The sequence below is a fragment of the Rana temporaria genome, chromosome 1, assembly GCF_905171775.1.
Source record: "Rana temporaria chromosome 1, aRanTem1.1, whole genome shotgun sequence".
Classification (NCBI taxonomy): Eukaryota; Metazoa; Chordata; class Amphibia; order Anura; family Ranidae; genus Rana; species Rana temporaria.
The window spans coordinates 106,815,719-106,833,710 of record NC_053489.1 but is presented as its reverse complement, the minus strand read 5'-3'; the positions used below and the strand labels follow the sequence as shown (position 1 = coordinate 106,833,710).

General features: G+C 42.0%; 1 protein-coding gene across 2 annotated transcripts in view; it reads left to right on the top strand.

Moving 5' to 3' along the window:
* The first annotated feature begins 17,111 nt into the window (after positions 1-17,111).
* The window catches only part of MARVELD2 (MARVEL domain containing 2), a 38,638-nt gene continuing 37,757 nt past the window's right edge, over positions 17,112-17,992 (top strand). Inside the window, exon 1 of one of the 2 annotated variants that reach the window (XM_040341564.1) lies at positions 17,112-17,284. In XM_040341564.1, coding sequence (XP_040197498.1) covers positions 17,127-17,284 — 158 coding nt within the window. In that variant the 5' untranslated portion in view covers positions 17,112-17,126. Of the gene's footprint in view, positions 17,435-17,992 lie in introns of both variants that reach the window. The other variant, XM_040341568.1, reaches the window with a different exon arrangement.

Sequence of the window (17,992 nt, the reverse complement as noted above, 5' to 3'; positions counted from 1 at the left end):
ACAACAGATTTCTCCATATATGCTAAACTGTGGATGGAGGAATCTCCCACTGGGCCAAGCTTCAGTATCTTGCTAGTCGGCCCCACTGGCTCTCAACCTAAACAATGCCTGCACCCATTCAGAATGTTCAGGTATTGTGAGAGCCAGCGGGGCCGACTAGCAAGATGTGGAATCTTGGGCCAGTGGGAGATTCTTCCATCCACACAGTTCAGCATAGATGGAGGGATCTGCTCCACTTTTTCCATCTGACCATAGAAAATCTGCAGATGATCTATAGGTGTATGGCCAGTCTTGCTCTGTATGTCGGAAGCAGGATGTTAGGAGTGTGGTATATAATGTGCTGCTCTGCCATTCTGTAAACCTGTCACATCAATCTTTATTATACTGTGTTTCCGATGGGGGGAAAAACTGACACTGTGTGAAAATTGGATATGGTAAATCCTGCTGGATTTGTATTCTACAAAGGGATAGGGTATGTTTAAATTGTTAATTTCACAATTATGCTGTCAGTATTTCTAAAAGTTGAGAATAGCTGATTGGCTAGACATTACGCCTGCAACTGTTGCAAGAATACTAATATGGTAAATCGCCTGCTTTTCAAGGGCAAAAGTATACTGTGTGGTGTGCTTAGACGACTTTTAATATCTTCCTGATTTGCCACCGAACAGCTTGTGAGTTTACAGCTGGGTCTTTAATTATTGCTATGCCATCTGACCTACTGTAAACGGTGATAAAACACTTGCTACAACTCCGACAGTGCCCGAGGAACAACCAGTGTGCACAACAGTAAACCGTTATATGGGATCTTGAAGCATTTGTAAAGCTTGTTGTTATTTTTTCAATTAAAATAATAAACATGTTATACTTGCCTGCTCTGTGCAGTGGTATTGCACAGAGCAGCCCCGAACCTTCTCTCCTGGGGTCACCTGCTGGCGCTCCTGGACTATTCCTCTTCTTTGTGTGCCACCTTAGGAAACCTCTTCCTTTGGGGGTGCACCTGCAAGCGCACTCCTGAGCCAGGCTGTGTGCATCTATTGACACACGCAGCAAGGCTTGGCCCTGCCTCCACTATCTGCTCCTGGGATTTGATTGACAGCAGCGGGAGCCAATGGCTCCCACTGCTGCCTCCCGTGAGTGGAAGAGAGAGAAGACCACCGCTGCAGACGAGCACAGCCCTGGATTAAGACTGGGCTAAGGAAGGTATAAAGGGGAGTGAGGGAGTGATACAAGTAATGGGACCATTTTTACCTCAATGCAGAGAATGCATTATGGTAAAAATGTCCAGCCTTTAGAACCACTTTAATGTGGTTAATTAACAATCTAATTTTGGTCTTTATGTAGGCCATGTGAATATTTTTCCAAAGCTTGTGTAGATGGGATTATATTAGTCCAGCAGGTCATCTGTCCTCATCATTGAGTAACCACTGGATATGCGGACAGCTTCCACCCCTGTCAGCATGTCATTGTTTTTTTACAGGCTTCCTGGCCACAAATTCCTACAATCACCTGCGATTCCAGCCACAAAAATCTGCTGTTTTGGACCTTGTAGAATGTGTGAATGACGCAGGTATCATTTTGTGGTGCTGTGGAGATCACATGGAAACAAGACTCCTCTCATTAATTTACTGTACCAAATTATATGCTATTTAATATGTTTGCACCAGTGTTAGCCTGTTTACAGTGTTTTTCTTGGTCTGCATTAAAGAGAATGTATAATTTACCCATACATTTTTTTTATATAAACAGTAAATGTAAAATTGATCTTCATACCACTAATAGTGTGATTTTTTTTTTTGTTTTTCTTTTGTACAATTTTTTTTTTTTTTTTTTTAAACAGAAGCATTGTTTATTGAAATAAAAATACAGTGTCCATGTGAAGAACAGGTATTTCAAGACAAAAATGTACATTGCCCAGTAGGATATTACCTAAATAAGATTAAGGCTTGTAGAAAAAAATCACTGAAAGAGAAAAGAGATGAAGACCTAGTTGACTTCTGGGTATAGCACACATATAAGTAATTGAACAGTTTTAAGGACTTAAAAGAAGACAAATCACTGTGTCATGTCAGATCAAGAACAGGAGGCGGGGAAGTGGTGTAGCAAAAGGAGGGAAGGTGGGTACAAAAGGTCTACATAAGGTCTGCCATATTTTCTCACTGCATACTTGCCTAATGCGCTCCTGTCCCACCTCTGTTTCCCACGGACAAATACAGGTTGTATCTGGACTGTTGGAGCCACATCACATGAATGTAATGTTTGTTTGAGTGGGATGCACTGTCGCTATTCAAGCTTTGAGTTAAAGTGGAGTTCCACCCATAAATATAACATTACATCAGTAGTTTTAAAAAAAAATGTCATTAGTCATTTACGGAAAAAAAAATTTTTTTTTAGATGCCTTCAAAGTGTTGTTGCTAGGCAGAATAGTTAATCTTCCACTTCCTGCACCTAGGTGCTTAATACTTCCTAACCTACACCGCACAGACTCCTGGGAATGTAGTGGGTGTAACTTTCCAGGAGTCTGTGCACTCCCCAGTCTCAAAGAATCATGTGACTTGGACAGCACAGGTGCTGAAACCTGATCTGACACTGCTTGTGCAGCACTGAGCATGTTGGAGATCTGCAAGGCTGAAATCCAGGAAGTCATACAGTCTGGCTTCATGATACCCACACTTAAGATGGCCCCAGTCAATTTCTATTTTATAAAGTGTCTAAATGCTGTAACAACCTAACAAAACAGACCTTAGTTTACAGACCAACTTTACTAGAATACATTAAGCTTGTGTATTACAAAAGTGATATTGTGGCCGGAACTCCGCTTTAAAGTACAACCATTGCTACCCGTCTTATTCTGAACTACAACTACACACTATGGTTTAAACACAACTACCATTGCAGCTTTGCTTTCAGAGTTTGGGCCTCCACTGCATCACCCGAGCAGCCGCAGTGTGTTGCAACTACAGTCTGATCCTCTGCTGGACCAATCCTGCACTCACTAACAACTAATTAACATACACTTTAAAAACAATGTTTGACCAGTATCTTGTTTCAAGAGTTGTTAAAGAACAAGTCCACCTTTGGGAATATGTTACATATTCCACCCGTTTTTAGGCTCGATTCACACCTATGCATGTTGCTTTTGAGCGTTTTTGCGGTGCTTGCTGTGTTTTTTGACGCCAGTAATTATTTTTTTTTTTACATTTCCTTTAATAACCAGCTATAAACAGGTAAAAAAACGCAAAATCGCGGTACTTGCGTTTTGGATGCAGGTCCATTGAATTCTATTGCATGCAAAACGCTGCTTTTTGCAGGAAAAAAAGTCCCTGACCCTTTCTAAAAACGCAGAGGCACAAAAAAGCATTGATGTGAACATGTTCCATAGGAAACAATGTTAAAAAATTTCCCTGCATTTCTGAAAAATGCATCAAAAAAAGCATTAGTGTGAATGGAACCTTAGGGTGGAACATGTAAAATTTTTCCAATGCTGCAGCTGCTGCCCGAAGTTCCCTGTACTAGCTGTCAGTTCTTTAAATCAGTGTGGCCCCACCCACAACCGTGTCATTCATGCACAAATTTCTGTATGAATCACCTACAAGTCCCGACATCCTTTCTGGATGTCGGTTTGTAGTTCTTGATGAAGTACCACGGCACTGTGGAGCGCCGTGGTAGTTCATTGGTTCTTCCTGTCAGTGTACCTGCTTGCCCTGCATGGCACCAATGATCTACTGATTGCTGCTGCAATGCTTTACAGGCTCTAAAAAAAAAAAAATCTATGTATAGATGACCCTCTAATATACAATTAAATTATGTTAAAGCGGGCATTTAAAATTTGAAAGTGCCATTAAAGGAGTTCTCTGAGCTAAAACTTTTAACCCCCGCTGTGCCCGGGCTGTAAAACTATACAAAATAAACTTTCACTTACCTGCCTACGATCCCCCGTTGTTCCAATATCGCCGTCCCGTTCTCCGGTCCCGGTCTCTTCCACTTCCTGGGGGTCGGTGACTCACAGTGCGCTCAGCCTATCAGCGGCCGCGACGGGACATTGCTGCGGCCGCTGATAGGCTGAGCGCACTGTGAGTCACCGACCCCCAGGAAGTGGAAGAGACCGGGACCGGAGAACGGGACGGCGATATTGGAACAACGGGGGATCGTAGGCAGGTAAGTGAAGGTTTATTTTGTATAGTTTTACAGCCCGGGCACAGCGGGGGTTAAAAGTTTTAGCTCAGAGAACTCCTTTAAGGTGAAATGACAATGCTGGAGCCTGCAGATATGACAGCTGTCAAATTTCAACATCATGTGCAGTAGAAAGTAGAGAACAGATTTATGCCTAGCCTAGTGAACAAAAAAAATGTCATCCTGAAACTGTACAGAGAATTAAAACCAGCATACAGAGCAAGAGAAATGGCGCTATACATTAGTCATAAATGCAGAATAAGCACAATTACAACGCACAGTAAAGATGAGCGTAGAAATACTACTATGTAATCTATTTGTCTAAGTGTGCCCACATATACACACACTTAGGCCCCTTTCACACTGGGGCATTTTTCGAGCGCTATTCGAGTGAAGCCTCATCTGCAATTCCAATGTGAAAGCCTGAGTGCTTTCAGAGCCCTTTTACACTGCCAGTGCCCGAAAAACACTGGTAAAGCCCCGCTAAGATCCTAACGTTTCAAGGCGTTTTTGCAGTGCCTCAGTGTGAAAGGGTAAGGCGTTCTTACAGCGCTTTTATTTCAATGGAGGGGCGTTTTTGGAGCGTTTTTTTTTTTCAGCGCCCAAAAGCTGCTTCAAAGATGCTGCTTGCAGGACTCAGTGTGAAAGGGTCTATTGAGATGCATGCAGAGCGTTTTAATAGCGCTATTTTTAAAGCTAACACTTCAGTGTGAAAGGGGTCTTATGCAAATAAATAGAAATGGCATATTATCAGGCCTCCCTTCACTTCTCCTATCAGCAGACTTTAGATTACCTACCATCTAGCACATGCTGCTCTCCTGTCAGAGTGACTTAAAGGGTCACTAAAGGAAAAAAATGTTTTTGCTGAAATGACTGTTTACAGGGTATAGAGACATAATAGTTAAGCGATTCCTTTTAAAAATAGATAAAAACCAATCATATAATGTACCTACAGTTTAGTTTAGTTTTTGCTGTTGTTTCCTGGTTCTCTGATGTACAGAGCCAAAGAGCCAATAGAGGGCAGTGAAGGTTTTGCAAAACGAAACTGGATTGGTGCTGAGGGGTTTTAGACACAGTAATCACACCTCCTTGATTAGTCACCACAGTGAGAAATCTCCCAGTACTGTGGTGATCAGGAAACAGACAACCAGGAAGTGTCCAGAACAGAGAGGATTTACAGCAACATCAGAGCAAAAACGAACAATGAGGACATGAAACCAGGACTGCAGCTTTCGGCTTCACGACCGGGGGCTCACTGCGTGAGTGGCGCTGCACTATCTGATTGGACAGGCAATCGCCTGGGCTCTGTCACTGTCCCAGGCGATCAGGAGGGGCCACCAAAAGGCAATATGACGTATCGCCTTAGCGGCGGAAGGAAAAAAAAAAATTACATGCCAAATGTGGCATGTAAGGGGGCGAGGAGTGGATTAAGCAGAAGTTCCACTTTTGGGTAGAACTCTGATTTAATAATTGTATGTGATTATCACATGTAATGATTTAGTGTAGAAATTCCTTGTGTTTGCTATTTACCAAAAAACATACCATTATCGATCTGTTCTCCACATTTAAAGAGTAAGCTTTCCATCAAATGTGGGTTACAAAATAAATGACCTGTCTGGTGGCCTTCTCTGACACTGGGAAAGAGAATATGAAATTATTATTGTAGTTTTACTGTCCTACTGGTTCTGTTATGCAGAACAGGTAAAAAGAGGGAAAGGCAATTTCAATCTGAAACTTCTCACACAGCAATATTTCATGAATAACTTTACTTGTGGAGCTGCTTCCGAATTTATGTAAGTAATGAAAGCAACCTATGATTTGCTAGTATTTACTGACGTTGTGGTCTCATGGAATCATACACTGTAGATGGTTAGACTACGGAGAGTAATGATGTGCAAAGTGCAGTAAATCCCTTCAGTCAATCAGATTGCAGTTTACAGCGGTCAGTGAAAAGCTGATTCTTGTACTGCTCATTTCCGTTACATCTGAATGTGTGCTGTAATCACGTCACTTTCCCAGCATAGTAAAGTGTAAAAAATCGAATTTGCCCCGTTTTGGTTTGTTAAATATATAATTGACAGAGTTTCTGTTCAAAAAGTGCAAAAAAAATAAAAATACTTGGGGCTCTTTCACACGGGCCCACAGTTCAGGTCTGCCTGCCAGTTTTTTAGGCGGACCTGAACGGGCGCTCCGTGCTCCACGGATGTTAGCGGTGACATGCCCGCTGACATTTGACCCGCTCCGATCCACCAAAGTGTGACGGAGGAAAACCCTATTTTTCCATCCGTTTATCGGATCGGGTGACAACCGTCTCCACCATCATCCGATCGCCCATAGGGGAGAGCGGCGCTCTGACAAGTTGGTTCCTGCACAGTGTGCACAGACAGACCTGTCATCTGCCGGCTCAGCGCGGATCGACAGAGCGATCCCCGCTTAGCAAAGCGGAGCCCGAAAACGGTCCCCCCCGTGTGAAAGAGACCTTTCTGTTATTGACAAATTTGGGTCTGATCCATTGCTCTATACATATACGGTAAAACAGGGCTCGACAAATCCCGGGCGCCAGGATTTTTTTTGTGAGCTGGCGCCATCTGGTGGTGGTCGTTGGTATTACAAGTTAAGCATTACAAGTTAAACAGCAATTCTAATGTCATTTTTCACTATTTTTCACTGCCATCTTCTTCCCTCTAATTAGAACCCCCAAATATTATATATATTTTTTATCCTAACACCCTAGAGAATAAAATGGTGATCGTTGCAATACTTTCTGTCACGCCGTATTTGCGCAGCGGTCTTGCAAGCGCACTTTTTTGGGAAAAAATTACACTTTTTTTAATTAAAAAATAAGACAACAGTAAAGTTATCCCCATTTTTTTAATATTATGAAAAATAATGTTACGCCGAGTAAATTCATACCCAACATGTCACGCTTCAAAATTGCGTCCGCTAATGGAATGCCGACAAACTTTTACCCTTTAAAATCTTCATAGGCGACGTTTAAAAAAATCTACAGGTTGCATGTTTTGAGTTACAGAGGAGGACTAGGGCTAGAATTATTGCTCTCGCTCTACCAATCGCAGCGATACATCACATGTGTGGTTTGAACACCGTTTACATATGCGGGCGCTGCTCACGTATGTGTTCGCTTCTGCGCGCAAGCTCGTCGGGACGGGGCGCGTTTTCTGGCTCCTAACTTTTTTAGCTGGCTCCTAGATTCCAAGCAAATTTGTCAAACCCTGCGGTAAAAGTAGTATTGTTTATGCCACCTCTCAAGCGAACATTCAAACCCTCAAATGGCCGGTGCCCTAGTGTTACATGTGTGACACCATATTGGGCTGTAAAAGATAGAAGGATTTCGTTCAGCTAATGCCAATTTTGTATTTTAAATTTTTTTTTTTTTTTAGATCTCCTCCAGTCTCCCTAGCACTTTAATGTTTAAAAGAGAACACTTAGAACTTTGCCACATTTTTCTAGGTGGTCTGGCTGCTGAGCTAGCATGATCAACAGTGTGGCCCTCTCTCTGTTTGACCGTGCTGCTTTGAGAGGACCTATTTTATTAGTTTTGGTTAACACGTTTTTTCTTGGTACCAGACATTTACATGAAACAAGCGCTGTGCGTAGGCATGCAGGAAAAGGGATAATGTGACAATAGATATGTAATATATAACATAAATAATGCATGCGTGAACAAACAAAAAATTGATCAGTCATAAGTAATAATTAGATTTAATTGTCCCACATAATAATAAATTGATACACAGACCATAGGGTTATAACACAGAAACAAAATTTGGATACAGGGACAGAACACTTGTTACCCAGTAACAGGAGGAACGTGAACGACCTTTGTGGCAGTACCACCAGCTTTCTTTTTACTCTGAGCCACTCCAGAGAAATAGTCTGTCCATCTCATTGGAGGAGACTTGGAGACCAAGATACAGTGGTGTTTTAAACCATCAGGAACATTAACGATATACCAGCTAAAAGGCGTGATTAGACCCAGTGGGGTCGCTTCCTAAGGTGAGCGGGCATTTCACCTGGTGGTGGAGGTGGTTGTATTTATCACAGTTTACCGTGAGGAGGGACTTAATGAAGGACAACGTTTTAAGGAAGATTCCAATTTATTATTATGTGGGACAATTACATATAATTATTCATTACTTATCACTGATCACTGTTTTGTTTGTTTACGCATGCATTATTTAGGTTATATATGACATATCTATTGTCACATTATTCATTTGTTTTACACTGGTGGAATGAGCACACCATTCCCCTAAATTGTTATCCATGTTAGTGTAAGATCACTGTTTAAATGGTGCAGCTGTTCTGAGTGTTTTAACAGCTATTAACATTACATAGCAGTGCTTTGGTAATTAGTACACAGTAATGCAGGAAAAGGGGACATCAGCCAGACTAGGGGGGGGAATCAGACAACGCCTCTGCAGCATAGTGGGCTGCACCCTTACCATGTGGGTCCGCCCAACACATAGACCAGGGGTCTCCAAACTGCGGCCCGAGGGCCAGATGTGGCCCTTTGCTAGCTTCTATCCGGCCCTTGGGGCACTATTCCTTCCACTGATATGAGGCACTATTACTCCCATTGAGACCAACAATAGGGCACTGTTTCTTCCACTGATACCAATGATGGGATACTATTCCTCCTACTAATAGGGGCACTACCCCTCCTATTGACCACCAATCCTGAGGCCATATTTATTCTCACTGATGCCAACATTTTTTTGCCCCTGCTGGTCACAATCCGGCCCTCCTAAAGTCTAAAAGACAATAAACTGGCCCTTTGTTTAAAAAGTTTGGAGACCCCTGATATAGACCATAGCATGTAAATGGCCCAGTTGAATCCACCACTCCAAGAAAAAAAACATGGTGCTAGGCATGCTGCCCACCTGGTTCCTACAAACGAATAAAAGCAGATTGCCTGGTGGTAGATCCAGCAAAGCTTGTTAACATGCTTGAAGAGACGAACATGGGAACGGAGTGCAAGCCTGGCCTGTTTGTCTATGGCAGTGGTCTCCAAACGGCGGCCCTTTGCTTGCCTTTATCCGGCCCTTGGGGCACTATCCCTCCCACTGATACGAGACACTATTCTGCCATCTGACACCGATAATGAAGCACCATTTCTCCCACTAACACAACTAATAGAGCACTATTCCTCCCTATGATACCAGCAATGGGGCACTATTCCTCACCCTAATACCAGATGTTTACTAACAATGATGCCAGGAAAACTCCCGCTGGCCAAAGTCCGGCCCTCCAAGAGTCTGAAGGACAATAAACCGACCCTTTGTTTAGAATGTTTGGAGACCCCTGGTCTATGGTATAACAAAAAACACATGAATGAAGCCAGCTTCCTGACAGGGGAACTCAATGAGCAGGGCATGATGGCTACTGAACTCTGTCTGAACTCAATAAAAGCGACTTCAACAAATTGGGCTTCTGGCAGGGGAGGAGCTGACAGGAAGGAATGCATAAATCAAAGGAGGGATTTTCTTCACAATTCATCAGTGTTTCACTGGAAAGGCAAAGAAAGATGTTTAATACATGAATGTATGGACCTGTATTTAATGTTCATGAGTTATTCTACTTCGAGAGCCCACTCACACCTTTGTGTACTGTAATATAAGGAGCTCAGGATATCCAGTCAGCTCCCTATAAAGATAATTCATCTTTATTGGCCTCATAAGGGAACACAAAATTGCTTGCTTCCAGCACAATAGACAACAAAAAGTGCAAATTATGGTACAAAAATCAAACTTTCAGCTCACCACCTGTAAAACTTGTCCTATAACAGGGTTGTCTTCTTCAGGGTCCTAAAAGCTAGGTCACCTACATTAGACAACTCAAGGTATCTTTTATTCATTATATGCCGAGCCATATGGGTGCTTTAAATCCTCATTGTGTACTGCCACAATGCTTCCATGTTGGTGTATGTAATGCTGCTAACTTGGTTGTTCTAGTCTACTGTAGAGTATTTTCTCTGTTTTGTTATTTTTTGGCCAAAAAATATAAAATGTATAAATATCACCTGATTCAAAAAATAAATAAATAAAGCTAGGTCACCAGCTGCTTACTAGAGTCTCAGTCACAGCATTCCACCACTCTGTCTCCCACTGCACCTTTTTGGATGAAAGTCCCTGTAATCAGAGTTGGAGGCTCTTTCCCAACCATAGTCTTTAACCCTTCGAATTCCAGATCCCATGTAAGGATTTAGCAATCTTGTGCAAACCTTTCATAGGTGAGAACTCTCAGATGAAGGAGTATAATATGCAGGCCAAACGTAGAAACCATGTAAGGGAAAACGTAACTCACATAGTGCGGTTAATCCCAAAACAAGCCTTTATTAGGCATAGAAAATATAAGCAAAAACCGGCGTTATGCCCCAGTTGAAGAGCTCTGCCGCTCGAAACATGTCGGGTACATAGCTCATACGCTACTTGCTCATTACGCCATATTTTACTTGTGATCACTTGTACTCGTCTTTCACTGGGCTTGTACTTTTTTATCTATTTTATATATTTATTTTTATCCAGCTTTCTGTTCATTTTTGCTTATATTTTCTATGCCTAATAAAGGCTTGTTTTGGGATTAACCGCACTATGTGAGTTACGTTTTCCCTTACATGGTTTCTACGTTTGGCCTGCATATTATACTCCTTCATCTGAGAACCTCACCTGCATGAGCTGTCTCCTCTCATTGGATCGGACCTGTCCTGGTGGATTAAAGGCTGGCACATCAAACGGCTTCCCTACTGACACCACGGCTGCCTAGGAGCTCGTACATGCTTGTTTGACATACCGTCGCTGACGTGTATGTCCACACATTCCGGTAAGAGTACCCATCTTTATATTTGTTTATTTGGATACCATTATGGATTGCTGATGAGGTTCCAACTGCTTACTAAGAACATCTGAATTCCATACCTGAGAAGATTACATCATCTTCCATTCCTCTACAGTCGTTTGGTCTTTTCCACAAAGAACTTTTGACCAACTCCAAAAAGAAAATACACTTTATATATATATTTTTTTTGGATTGTATAGGCCAGCTTGACCTTGGACTATCACACTTACATTTTGGAGTTACACGTATAATTCATATGGACTTCATTTGAGGTTCACATTACTATTTATTTTTGTGTCACATCACTTACCACGGTGTGTTTCTATTACACATTATCCAGCTAGATCTTATTTTCTAGCTGTCTTTCAGGTTACCACACGGTCATCATCCTCTGTGGTTTACCTGTCACACCACTTGGGGGTGTGTCCTCCTCCCCACCTTTCTTTTTCAAATTTTATTGATTTTTCACTGAATTTTGATCATTTACCATATTTTTTGATTCACTTCACTGAATACTCAGCGCTGCACTTTTTCTTTTTTATTTCTTGTACACAATATTGTCTTTTGTTGGTGCTGGCTGCTACTGGTTAACATTGTTTATGGTTAGCGCAACTTTTTTTCCTAATTTTAATATATACCAGGGGTCTCAGACTGTTGCAAAACTACAAGTCCCATCATGCCTATGAGGCCCTGTACACACGACCGAGGAACTTGACGTGCCAAACACATCAAGTTCCTCGTCGAGTTCAGTGTTGAAGCCGCCGAGGATCTCGGCGGGCCGACTTTTCCCAGTGACTAACGAGGAATTAGAGAACATTTTTTCTATTTGGCCCGACGAGTTCCTCATCGGCTTCCTCGCTGAAAAGTGTACACACGACCGAGTTTCTCGGCAGAATCCAGCTCCGAGCGAGTTTCTGGCTGAATTCTGCCGAGAAACTCGGTTGTGTGTATGGGGCCTGAGAGTCATGCTTGTAACTGTCAGCCTTCCAATGCCTCATGGGACTTGTAGTTTCACAACAGCTGGAGGGCTGCTAGTTTGAGACCCGTGCTATATACGGTACTGTAATCCTTTTTAGAAATGCTCCATCTAGTGGTCATTTGTATTAGTAACCATTGAATTTAAAAACTTTTAGGTAGATTCAGTAAGATTGCCGCAACTTTGCGGCGGCGTAGCTTAAGGAATTTAAGCTACGCCGCCGTAAGTTAGCGAGGCAAGTACATGATTTACAATGTACTTGCCTGCTAAGTTACGGCGGCGTAGCCTAAAGCGGCGGGCGTAAGGGCGCCTAATTCAAATGTGTTTGAGGGGGGCGTGTTTTATGTTAATAGTGCTTGACCTTACGTTTTTTACGTTTTTTTTCGAACTGCGCATGCGCCGGGCGCCTACATTTCCCAGTGTGCATTGCGGCTAAGTACGCCGCACGGGCCTATTGATTTCGACGTGGACGTAAATGACGTAAATCGATATTCGCGGACGACTTACGCAAACGACGTAAAAATTTCGAATCTCGAAGCGGGAACGGCGGCCATACTTTAACATTGCTATTCCATCTAATAGATGGAATAACTTTAGGCCTGATAATGGCTTACGGAAATGGCGTAAATGTTCTGCGGCGGCCGGACATACGTTCGTACGTTCTACTAATTTACATATTCTACGCCGACCGCAATGGAAGCGCCACCTAGCAGCCATCCAAAATATTGCAACCTAAGATAGGACGGCGCAAGCCGTCGTATCTTAGATATGTTTAAGTGTATCTCTGATTGAGAATACACTTAAACATAAGTCGGCGTAGATTCTGAGTTAGGTCGGCTTATCTACTGATAAGCCGGCCTAAATCTTACTGAATCTACCTATTTATATTCCAATTTGGACTAGGGAAAGTAAGAATACTTTGCGCTTAATAACTTAAAAAACATATGTGTGCAAATAAATACGTGTTCAGCTGCTAACCCCTAACTAGATAGATGAACTATTAGGATAGTATTGAATACATTGTAGGGGGCGCTCTTTCCAAGACAAATATAAAGTGCAACTGCAATAATAAATCGCCTAATATCTAAAATCCATAATCAAATAGTCATAGTAAAGTGCAAAATATAGAAAACATATATGAATGACTTGTGCAAACCATTGACAAAAATGTGAAATTCACAAACACATTCCAAAACGATTATTCAAAGTCGTGATGTGATAACCCTGATGGGTAGTGGTTTCTTCTAATTAATGACAAATAGATGTGCACCTTCACCAACTAGGGAATATACACCCGAAGTGTTCCATAAGTAAGTTCTGCTTACCAGATGGTAGTGACCTCTTTATTTAAAAAGCAGGTTAATTGCGCTTTAGTAAGATAATGCTTGCTGCAATAGTGGAGACTGTATGGGCAGCACAATCCCTCAATCCGACAGAGACCAAGGATGGGATATGTGAAAAAAATATATGGAAGGAACCAATAGTGTAACCCTGTTTTATTAAAAAAATTATAAAAAACAAATGCCAATTGGCTGCTTACATAGATTGTGCCTTAGCCTGGCACTGAGGCTGTTGGCGTTTAGAATGGTCGAATGGTGCCCCAAGGCTCACATTTGTTGCTGGCATGCGTTCCACCATCAAGGAAAGACAACAAGAGGGACCGGAAGTATCGTGACCAAGTACCGCCATCAGGAATTATGGGGCCCCTTACACAGCTTTAGGCATGGGCCCTCCAAGAGCAGAGAACCGGGGGGGGGGGGGGGCTGCCGCGAATTCAGAAGCGGGGGGGGGCCCTCTGGGCCCTTTAATAAAAAGAAATAAAAAATATATATTTATTTATTTTTAAAAAGGGGGGTTGCCATCTGGGGACCTCTGGGCCCTTTAATAAAAATAAAAAAATATATAAAAAAAATAAACATTTATAAAAAAAAAAAAAGGGGGGGGGTTATTTCTTTTATATAAAAAATAAAAGAAATAAAAAAATATAAATATATATATAAAAAATATTAAAATAAAGGGGGTTGCCACCCGGGCCCCTTACAGGTATACTGCCTGTACCCCCCTGATGGCGGCCCTGAAAATATATATACACATATGCAGTGCCTTGTAAAAGTGTTCATACCCCTTGGAATTTTCCACATTTTGTCATGTATTATCCAAAAACTTAAATGTATTTTATTGGGATTTTATGTGATAGGACAACACAAAGTGGTGCATAATTGTGAAGTAGGAAAATGATAAATGGTTTTCAATTTTTTTTTTACAAATAAATATGTGAAAAGAGTCAATACTTTGTAGAACCATCTTTCACTACAATTACAGCTTTTTGGGGATGTCTCTACCAGCTTTGCACATCTAGAGAGTGAAATGTTTGCCCATTCTTCCTTGCAAAAGAGCTCAAGCTCTACCAGATTGGATGGAGAGCGTCTTAGAACAGCGATTTTCAAGTCTTGCCACAGATTCTCAATTGGATTTAGGTCTGGACTTTGACTGGGCCATTCTAATACATGAATATGCTTTGATCTAAGCCCTTCCATTGTAGCTCTGGCTGTATTATTTTCTACAAACTGAGGTCTGTGTTTACAGGCCAAAGGGTTTGTTCTTGGATAAAAAAGTAGCTACGGGGGCGGGTCTAAATGGTAATGATAAATAACATGTACTCAGAATGTTAAGAAAAGGGGGAGACGGTTTTAATTCCCCCTGTTATCATGGGAAGGCGGCAGGACAGTCAGTTTCTAGGTCCCCCTTGCCCTGTCTAGTTCTGCTTCAGCTGACTGTCACGTGTCAGCTGAGGGAGAAAACGTGACTTTCCCGGGCTTTACTTGAACACCTGGTGTTCACGTGGCCTGGGAGAGGGTTACACGTGATTTTCCCGGGCTTTCTAGGGGAAAATCCAGTTTAAACCAGCCTGATACTGCACTAATTAGGGTATAAAAAGCAGGGGTTCCGTGCGTCCGATCAGCCGCTTCAGTGAGCAGGATCTGTGGTGTTCCCCGCCCCCCCTCCCTGTTTGTTATTTTTGTCGCGGCTGCATAATTATGTGGTAAGGTCACCTTGTTTAAAGGTGGACAAATTTGTTTTGAATATATTTATTGATGTCTGGGTGTTTGATTTTTGTAGCTATATACAGCCCGAGCCGTAGTGGCTGGGTTAGTTTTGTTTTAATAAAGAAATTCTGTATTGTTTGAATTATCCTATGAAACCAATAATAAAGCAGCCCCAGCCTTATTTTATGCCACACAAGTTGTCTGTCATTTTAATTTTAGGTAATTTATTAAAGTTTAAAAGGTCCTGCCTGCTTTCCCATGGTCTAGAGTGGTTAGTGGGGTACCCCAAGGCTCTGTCCTGGGACCAATTCTGTTTAACCACTTAAGCCCCAGATAATTTCGCTGGCCAAAGACTAGGCCACTTTTGCGATTCGCCACTGCGTCGCTTTAACTGACAATTGCGCCGTTGTGCGACGTGGCTCCCAAACAAAATGTCTTTTTTTTGGTAGTATTTGGTCACCTCTGCGGTTTTTATTTTTTGCGCTATAAACAAATATAAAGCGACAATTTTGAAAAAAAAAAAACAATATCTTTTACTTTTTGCTATAATAAATACCCCCAAAAAAATATATAAAACATTTTTTTCCTCAGTTTAGGCCAATACGTATTCTTCTGCATATTTTTGGTAAAAAAAATTGCAATAAACATTTATTGATTGGTTTGCACAAAAGTTATAGCGCCTACAAAATAGGAGATAGTTTTATGGCATTTTTATTAATAGTTTTTTTTTTACGAGTAATGGTGGCGATCAGCGATTTTTATCGTGACTGCGACCTTATGGCGGACACTTTTGACACCATTTTGGGACCAAAATGCACGGATTACTATAAAAATTACACTGGCAGTGGGGTTAACCTGTAGGGGGCGCTGAAGGGGTTAAGTTTGACCTAGGGAGTGCTTCTAACTGTTAGGCGGCAGGCGCACTGTGGAAACCTTTAGAAATGGCTAAAGAATAACAACAAATAAATAATTGAATAAATGAAACCAAAAACCTAGCCGTGTCTCGGCTCTTACTGCACAAAGGGCAATTCTAACTTTCAAGCAGTCCAAGCCTACCACTTGTCAGCCTCCACAGACACAATTTTTAGCTATCACCAACCTTTCCTTTCAGCTATAACAGGCTGCAGAGCACTGATTTTGAGATCCATGTGGTCCTACATGGATGCCAGCACAATGCCACAGCCCTGCTAAAAATCGCTAATCACCGCCATTACTAGTAAAGAAAAATAATAATAATAAAAATGCCATAAATCTATCCCCTATTTTGTAGACGCCTTTAACTTTTGCGCAAAGCAATCAATATATGCTTATTGCGATTTGTTTACTAAAAATATGTAGAACAATACATATTGGCCTAAACTAATGATGTTTTTTTTTAATTGATATGTATTATAGCAAAAAGGAAAAAATATTGTTTTTTTTATTTTTATTTATAGTGCAAACAATTAAAACCGCAGGGGTAATTAAATACCACCAAAAGAAATCTCTCTTTGTGGGGAAAAAAAGGCCATACATTTTATTTGGGTACAACGTCGTACAACCGCGCAATTGTCAGTTAAAATAACAGTTAAAAATTATGTGAAGCCCACACACAATCATTTTAAATGACGTTTTTGAAAAATCATGCTGAAAAATTATCGTGTGTACGCGGCATAATAGATGCAAATTCTCTCCTCTCTAGAGGAAAAACCTGGAAATAAATAAATAAAATAGACGAGGCATTCAGTGTAGAACTGAAAACAAAACGTATTTTTTATTTTGGGGCCCATTCCCCTCATGTGTAGTGACTTGAATGGAGTGTCACTTTGTACACTTCATATAAAGTTTGTTTAACAACTGACAGGGTTTATAACCCTCCATTTCTATATTAAAAATGAAAAAAGTGTTGCCTGTAGTTGTTCTTTGTTCAGTGTCATGTCACCTGCTGCTATGAGGCAGGCTTTATCATTGGCCAAGGTTCAGGGACTCTGTCTGGATTATATGTTTATGTTCTACTGAGGAAGAATAGTAAAGTTCAGAATGGATGACATGAGGCGTTGTATGGGCTCAGTCACACACACAGGAAGTGTGACACAATGGACTACACAGAGCACCACCCAGCTTCAGAGGTGAGCCAGATCCTGCCTGACTACCTGCGAGGAGGGCGGGGCCGATGTCGTCATCCAGAGAGAGAGGACGGTCATGTGACCGGGAGAGAGAGGAAGCCTGTCCCAGGGGAGAGTGCAGGTTTCAGGTGAGAGTGCCCACGTTAAAGGAGAACAGTCCTCCATACATCCCTATGGAGAGAAGGTAACCCCGATACAGGAGACATTCTATACAGAGAGAAGGAGGACACAAGGAGGGCGGGAGACATGCCCGGAGTCTTCTGAACATCGCACAGCAGGTGACATCCTCACTCTACTTTGTTTACTAAACACAGTGTGCAGGAGGAGTAGTGTTCAGGTCTGCAGCCATAGAATAGGCATCCCAAAATCTGACAGACACCTGCCTGACTTTGGACAACTCTCTTGACACTGAGCTCTGATCCTGGGATCCAGCTTTGGGGTTACAACCCTGGGATCTGATTCTGAGGTTGGACCCGGGATCTGACTCCAGGATCCAATCATGGGATCCAGCTTTGGGGATACAACCCTGGGATCTGACACAGGTTGGACCCTGGATCTGACTCCGGGATCCAATCAAGGGATCTGACACTGAGGTTGGACCCTGGATCTGACTCCAGGATTCAATCATGGGATCCAGCTTTGGGGTTACAACCCTGGGATCTGACACTGAGGTCTGACACAGGTTGGACCCTGGATCTGACTCCGGGATCCAATCATGGGATCAGCTTTGGGGTTACAACCCTGGGATCTGACACTGAGGTTGGACCCTGGATCTGACTCTAGGATTCAATCATGGGATCCAGCTTTGGGGTTACAACCCTGGGATCTGACACTGA